General features: G+C 35.9%; 1 protein-coding gene across 4 annotated transcripts in view; it reads right to left on the reverse strand.

Moving 5' to 3' along the window:
- Positions 1 to 8628, reverse strand: part of LOC106868768 (serine/threonine-protein kinase prpf4B) — a 45907-nt gene that overhangs the window by 6211 nt on the left and 31068 nt on the right. For 2 of the 4 annotated variants that reach the window (XM_014914185.2, XM_052976238.1), the window contains one exon: positions 4554 to 4628. The exons of the other annotated variants lie outside the window; for them this stretch is intronic. In XM_014914185.2, coding sequence (XP_014769671.2) covers positions 4554 to 4628 — 75 coding nt within the window. The remainder of the gene's footprint in view (positions 1 to 4553; positions 4629 to 8628) is intronic. 4 annotated transcript variants of the gene reach the window in all.

Genomic DNA, 8628 nt, shown 5'->3' on the forward strand with positions numbered 1-8628 from the left:
ATGTATATATATATATGTATGTATATATATATATATGTATGTATATATATATATATGTATGTATATATATATATATGTATGTATATATATATATATGTATGTATATATATATATATGTATGTATATATATATGTATGTATATATATATATAGACAGTAAGACTCAACAATTTTAGAAACAGCTGGTAAAACACACTTATACTCAGACTACAAACATTATGAGAGATGCGTGTGGAGGAAGAAATTGCAGGTAAACAAAAACAGTCTGGTATTCAAAGATATCCAGCAAAAAACTCCTCTGGAACAGCACAACCAAAAATATATATTAAAAAAAAAATTGTAAACCCCAGTAGATGCAACAGAATCAAGAGAAAAGCACAGGAATTAATGAGGTTACAAATAGAGGATAGAACAGAAAAATGTACCAAGACAATAACCATATATGACACTTAAAGATCACAAACCTCACTTCTAAGTGTATCCCAAATGCAAACTGATCAACCTAATGAAAGGTGAGTTAAATGTAGGCTCAGGACTATAGAGAATGGTTGTGCTGGGTGTCATACAGTAAGATTGAACCCACAACTATGCGGCTGCAATGTAAACTTGTTAACCACACAGCCATGCCTGTATGTAAACTACTTTTTTTTTTTGGTGCTGATAGACAGTGTACCTGCGTAATTTATTTTCTAATTAACTTAGCTGAGTAAACAGATGTCAACGGGGTTCATTGCAAACAAGATGCTCCATTAACAACATGTTACTTTACTTTGAAGAGTGGAGCCACATGGTGGGTCAACTAACCAGCTAGAAATACTACTGATACATTCCTCAAACCACAATCTACTGCCGTAAAAAAAAAAAAAACCCCAGAAAAGACTTCTTTGATTAGAGTGTCTTCTCAGGCAGGATTGGCTTAAGCAACAACTGCTATCATTCATAAAGAAATTTTAGCTCCAATTCCACCATTAAACACAAAGCAAAAAGCAGGATTGCAATGCAGGTCACGGTATCACCAAATATGATGCATTACATTTTATTAATAACAATATAGCTCATGTGACTAGTCTAATATTTGCTGGGGTATATTGTTTATCACAGGATAATTTTCTGTTAGGTTTTGTGGGGTGCTATATGTGATGTAATATCATGTGCTTGTGAGAAGCATAGTCAAACAATGAGAAACTGGGATACGTGCCTGCCCCCAATGTAACAGAGTTACCCAGTTTTATGCATATAACTTTTAACGTTGTTTGCTTATGATTTGCAAACACTGATAACATTGTTAATCAAACAAAGTAATATGAGAAAAACCTTAAATAATAATAATAACAATAATAATAATAATAATAATAATAACAACAACAACAACAAAAAACCCTAAGAATTAAAACTACAAGTCATTTTTGTAAAAAGAAAACATGTTTTTCATATGCGTGTATGCATCCACACACAAATGCATGCTATGTATTATGAAGGTGGTGCTTATATGTATATGTATATATATATATATATATATATATATATATATATATTCTCTCTCTTTGGGAGAGTGGCACAAGCACATACACAGATATATATATATATATATATATATATATATATGGGAGAATGTACGAAAAAACAACAACAGACAAGGACAGGTGGTGTAAATAACAAAAGGATGTATTAGTATGACGCTCGGGAATACGGAAAGTCTTTAACGTTTCGAGCTACGCTCTTCAACAGAAAGAATACGGAGACAAGGAGAAAAACACGGAGAAAAAAAAATTGATATATATATATATATATATATATATATATATATATATATATATATATATATATATATATATGTATATATATATAAAATGCCAATAAGAGGTGGCTAACACAGATATACAATATTTCCCCTCATTCTTGTTTGTACATCCAAATACACAGACCATATGAGTAAGTGGGTCAAGACTTATGTCTCTACAATCGTATAAATTAGGTTATCAGTTATTGAGGCAACAGACTAGTCGTGGTAAAGGTGAAGATTTCTACCCACCAAGGCATGTTTACCCAAAGAAGCTATTTATTGAATCATTAAAAAATTCAATATTTTACACACGTACACACACTGGCTCTCTGCTAGGCTGTGGAGTTAAGAAGCTTACTTCCCAACCATGTGATCTTGGGTTCAGTCTCAGAGCATGGTACCTTGGGCAAGAATTTTCTTTTTTACACTCCAGACTGATCAAAGACTTGCAAGTGCATTTGGTAGATGAAAACTGAAAGACGCCCAATGTGTGTGTTTGAGTGAGTGCATGCACATGAGTGTGCTGGGTGCTTTTAACACGGCACTGGCACAAGCATACTTACATGGCACTGAGTGCTTACTACATGGCACCTGCATGAGTGCTTATCATGTGGCACTAGGCATAACAAAGTATGTACTAGAAACCCAAATTAAATTTCAAGTGGTTAAACTAGAGTTTTTTGGAAAGCTTTCATTGTGCAACTTTAAACAAAATATAAGTACATCTTGATATTTTTATTTTTTTTTATTTTACACACAGAAGAATAAAGGAGATTCTCATATTGAGAAATTATGTTTTGCCAAAGTAGACATTGAAATTTGGAACACTCCTCTGATTTGCCAGCCCCTATTGAACCATCCAATCCATGCTAGCATGGAAAATGGACATTAACTGATGATGATGATAATGATAATAATAACAACATCATGTTCTCTTTCTTTCCAATGAAGAAGTGCAGCCGAAAACGTTGAAGACATCTGTTTTCTATCAATTTCAAATGCTAAGGGGAGTATTGTAGTTCGCTTGAAGCATTGTTTGTAAAGAATAAAAAAGTTTTGAATGGTACAACGATGCACTGTAATACAAACAATAGGCTATATACCTGTTAGTCATCCATAGTCTGATAATATTACGGAATAAAATTCCTTCTTCAGATATTCTTAGATGGAGTTGCTGCTATAATCGGAATATCTGAAGAATGAAATTTATTCTGAAATATAATCAGACTATGGATGACTAAATTACAACGGGTACATAGCCCATTGTTTGTATTATAGTGTATTGTTGTACCATTCAAAACTTTTTATTCTTTACAAATGCTAAATATCGTTAACATAATTTTGAAGTCTGTGTTGTTTTGGAGAGAGAGAGATAGCTTTAGCAGATCTGGTGAAGGGCATTTACCAAGATACTACAATCTGTAACCTGGTGGTGTTTTAAGAAAACTAACTGTAGACAGATGAAAGGCTTCAGAGACCCCAATCAAGCCAAATACCGTGCTAAGTGTGAATTGCCAAAGAATTCTGTGAGGAATTTAGCATGTAAGTGTTTTACAGGATTCAGTTCCGAACGCCTCAACCCCACAAATAGCCTAGTTTATCACTGGCTCTTCAGATCATAATGCATTTTAAGACTGGCTTTCCATGGGAACTACTCTGTGCTGATGACCTAGTTCTCATAGCCAAGTAAGAAATTCCAAAAATGGAAGCAAAAGCTGAGAGTCAAGAAAGCTAAGAAAAACTTGCAATGACACAAAAGTTTTAGTTAGCAGGAAAGAAGACCGGATTCTGTTGTAATTTGCAGAGCGGCCAAGCTTGGTGTTGCAGAACAGTAGTAATTCCACATGGTTTATCTAATGTAAACTAGGAGTGTATCGGAACCGAGGCAAGTTGGCAGAAGAAGGAAATTTTTTTTTTTTTTTATGTGCCAGATGTAGAGAAGTAGTTAGCAGTAAGAGAACCTGTGGAATAAATTCTTTCAAATACCTGGAAGAATTCTGAGAAGTAATTGATAGCTTTTCTTATTTAGGTGACCTAATTAACAGCAAAGGTATTTACTCCAAAACATAGAACCCAGAGTACCAGCGTGGAGAATGTTTAGGGAGTTATTACTGATGCTGACAACTAAGTAATTTTCTCACAGAACAAAGTGTAGACTGGCAAGCATGGGAGACAATATTGAATGTGTTCCAGTCTTATTCTCTCTCCTCAGGTAAGCATTGACTTTACTGTAGTTTCTGAAGTAGCAATGGAAAAAACCCACCGAGATGTTTGTTAGAGTACAGAAGTAGGTAGGCTTAGATAATTAAACATATTTGGGAGATTAAATTACCGAGAAAAACCAACTCAAAGACACATCTGTATGACAAAACAAGAGTTAAAGTTGGTGCTACACACACGGAAAGTCGTTAACACAATAATCTAATTAAGAACTCACTGTGCAGAGAGGAAGAAGCTAATATAGTGATGATACAGCTGGGAGAAAGACAAAACAACAAGCAATGTTGCAACTTGAGAAAGAAACATTAATGTACAGGAAATACTGTAGTTGGTGACAGAAGTGGAATAAAGTGAATGTGTGTAAGTAACGCAGCATTTCTCACACTTTTACAGATCCAATTACAAAACAAAGCAACCACAGAGCCAGCCTCTGCTTGATTGTTTCACATGCTAGAAATAACAGTGGCCAAACCTCTCAAATAATAACACCCTACAAGCTTTAACAAAAAAAGGGGGGAAAAAAGATTTCTGGCCAGGGGGAGAAATATTACCTTGCCTGGAAATAGGTGAGAGTTGGTGACAGGAAAAGCATCCAGCTGTAGAAAATCTACCTCAGTAAACTCCATCTGATCCAAGCAAGAATGGAAAAGTGGACATTAAACATGATATGTATGAGGAAGGTGTGGAAAAGTTCTTGGCTTTGGGTAAAAGAAAATACAGGAGGGTCAGTTAATTATGATTTTATTCAACATATTCCCCTCTCAGATTCACACACTTATTGCAGCGGTCCTTCAGTTTTTCTAAGCCCTGTAAATGAACTCGGAAGGTTGGGCCTCCAACCAGGCCTTTCGCAATACCCTTAAAGCCAGGAACTTTTCAGCACCCCCTCATATGTACGTATGAATGCATGCATCTGTGTGTGGAGGGGCAAACTATGAACGCATGAAAATAAAATCAGTTCCATTAAAACCCGTAAAAACAATGGAAATACCTACCCCCAGTCACAGTGACAATGCAATTCATTCCGGCAGTTACAATAGTAATTATGCAGTGAAACACAGTCTGTGTATGTGGAGGAATAATTTCACACACACATGTACATTAAACATAGCAATACAATCTCTTTCAGATGCTTGTGTTTTAATATTTACTAGTTCAGCCTATACAGTCAGTGACCTCATATTTAAAAAATAACAGCAACACACACACAATGTAGTAACAATACACTCAAATACAAACCTCATTATTTAATGAAATAAATATTCACACACACACACACACACAAACTCCAGATGGTGAAGGTTTATTACAGTTAATAGTACAGTACACACACAAATACCAATGATTTGACTGCTATTTCCTAACAGAATGACCAACCAACCGCATATACCATGATGGGACTTAAACGAGCTAGCCACATGCATGGCTGTGTGGTAAGAAGCTTGCTTCCCAACCACATGGTCCCAGGTTCAGTCCCACTACATGACACCTTGGGCAAGTGTCTCCTACTATAGCCTCGGGTTGACCAAAGCCTTGTGAGTGGATTTGGTAAACAGAAACTGAAAGAAGCCCATTGTGTGTGTGTGTGTGTGTATATATATATATGTGTGTGTGTGTGTGTGTGTGTGTGTGTGTGTGTGTATATATATATATGTGTGTGTGTGTGTGTGTGTGTGTGTGTGTGTGTGTGTGTGTGTGTGTCCCCTCCAACATCGCTTGACAACCGATGCCGGTGTGTGAACGTCTTTGTAACTTGGCAGTTCGGAAAAAAAAAAAACCCTAAAAAAAACCATAGACTAAATACCAGGCTTACAAAGAATAAGTCCTAGGGTTGATATGCTCAACTAAAGGCGATGCTCCAGCATGACCACAGTCAAATGACTGAAAGAATAAAAAGAAAAAAATATACATATACAATTTTACTTTCAACATATACCAGTTTAGTACATGAAGTCCCAGACGGTTGATATCAAAACGTATTCAAAACACATTTGAATTAGTGTCAGAGCCCTATTGATTTTAACTTTGCCTGATTACACACACACACAAATCTACATTACATTGTATTTTTCTTTTTTTCTGTAGCTTCCATTGTACTTCTCTGCCAGGAACATAATGGAAATTTTATCTCCTAGTAGCACAAGGTTTTTCTATTTTTAAATCCCGCACATGTCTGTCATTCCTGACTTTGTTTCACATCAGCTCAGAGCTTTCAGCTTGATCTTTAGGAGTTGATCCCATTTTCCCCCCACCATCTTGCATGACTACTCACAAGTGCACAGGGTGCTATAGGTTGCATATATATATACACACATATCCAAATACGTCTGTATATGTATCAAACATTGACAAAGTATTTCAAGGATTCACCATTAAGATCTCCCAAAAACCAACATATATACATACAATTATATATCATATATACGAAGACATACACATGCATGTATACATAGACACACACACACACATATATATATATATACATAGACACACACACATACATACATACACATTCACATACACCCCTTCAGTACTATCTTGCCTTTCCAATTGGAGGTAATCGTGTACCTCTCCTACAGCCAGATACCTGTTCTTGTGTTTCTCTCATGCTTTAACCTCTCATCACCCGGCACAAAGCCATCACACTCAATACTCCATCCACCTCAGTTGGAGGGGAGGAGGTCTTGTCTTGCTAGTTACTCGGTGACCCCACTGGTACTGGTGCCATGTAAAAAGCACCAGTACACTCTGTAAAATGGTTGGATTACACTAGATGTAACACACACTTACTGATTGTCCTGTGCTATACACACACATATTTCAGTATTATCCTTCATGTAGATGAAATAAGAGAAATTCAGAGCCGAACTAGTCACCACTGTTCCAATGTTATAATAATAACAAAACCATAGATGTTGGTGTATACTCACAGTCAGCCCGACCCTTCTTTCAAATGACGAAGTAATGTGATTTCAACTGTCACGAAAACCAGCCAACAGACAGACAGTCGTATGCAATTAATCGGCGGCTGTCTAATTACCTCACTTTGTGCAAAGTAATTATTGAAATGTTATTCGAGCCAGTAGTAAATCTTGTGTTAAAAATGATAATGACAGATGTTACTGGAGCCAATTTAGGAGGAGACAAACCAGTAAGAGAACCTCTTCATGACTGTTTGACCTCACAGATACAACAGCTAAATTCTTTGAAGTGTACAAACAACAATAAGTCCTCGACGATCAATACATGACTGAGAGAAGCGTAGGAGGTTATAGCTGGAATACACCATGATCATTATCATCAATTTAATGTCCACTTTTTTATGCCTGTATGGGTCAGACGAATTTTGCCAAGGCAAATTTTCTATGGCTGGGATGGCCTTCCTGTTGTGAACTCTCACCTGTTTCCAGGTAAGGTAATGTTTCCCCATGGCCAGATATGTTTTCACAGAAAACTGGAAATGAAGGACACCGCATGAATGACAAGCAAAGGAGACTCCCTCGTGTATAAGGACCCCCACCTAATTTTAGTGGAGGGCTTAAAATTGCAAAAAAGGTTTTGTAAGGGATTATAATACTATCCATATATAAGAAACTCCAATATTTTTTAAACCCAACTTCTGACAAAAAGGGTTCTTTATACACATTAAAATACAGTATATATGATAGGTTTCTTTCAGTTTCTGCCTACCAAATCCACTCACAAGGTTTTGGTTGGCCAGGGATTTTAGTAGAAGACACTTGCTCAAGGTGCTACACAGTAAGATTGAATCTAGAACCATGTGGTTGGGAAACAAACTTCTTACCACACAACTACACATGCATCAGCAATGAAATATCTGTTCATTCAGGGTTTAACAAGAGCACATCATAAGGAACTGTTAAGACCATATAAAAAAGGCTAACTTAACCTCCAACAGGGCTATTTTATCAATCTGGTGCCTTTATATATGTATATATATATATTTGGGAGAATATACAAAAAATAACAACAGACGAGGACAGGTGGTGTAAATAACAAAAGTATATATTAGTATGACGCTCGGGAATACGGAAAGTCTTTGACGTTTCGAGCTACGCTCTTCAACAGAAAGAATACGGAGACAAGGAGAAAAACACGGAGAAAAAAAAAAAATTGGGAGAAATACATACAAATATATACAAGTGAGTGGACAAATAAAACAAAGGGTACTCAACACATTTATTGGGAGTTACATGCATTCGGATTTCCACTGGCCTGAGGAAAGGCCCCTGTTAGGGGCTTTAAAACGTTGAGTGGCGCAGAATCCAAAGCAAACTGTCTAATCAGGAAAAAATTATAATTGTTGTTATTATCATCATTATTAAATACAAAACCTGTTCTTGTAAATAGCCGTGACCAGAGAAGAAATATTCTATGCAGTGAAGTGAACTATATACTGCGGTAAAATCAATTATCATAAATATTTCTCAGAGAATTTTAAGGAAATCTCGGTGCTACGAGAACAGACTAATTTAGAAATTCCCTTTCTATCCCATGAAAGCAGAAAAAAAAAACTATAAAAAATACATATTTAATCTTAAAAAAAAAAATTTTAATTTTGGTTCTTTTTGTTTTATTCTATGTATTTACTAGTGTATATAAGGC

The sequence above is a fragment of the Octopus bimaculoides genome, chromosome 24 (assembly GCF_001194135.2).
Source record: "Octopus bimaculoides isolate UCB-OBI-ISO-001 chromosome 24, ASM119413v2, whole genome shotgun sequence".
NCBI lineage: Eukaryota > Metazoa > Mollusca > Cephalopoda > Octopoda > Octopodidae > Octopus > Octopus bimaculoides.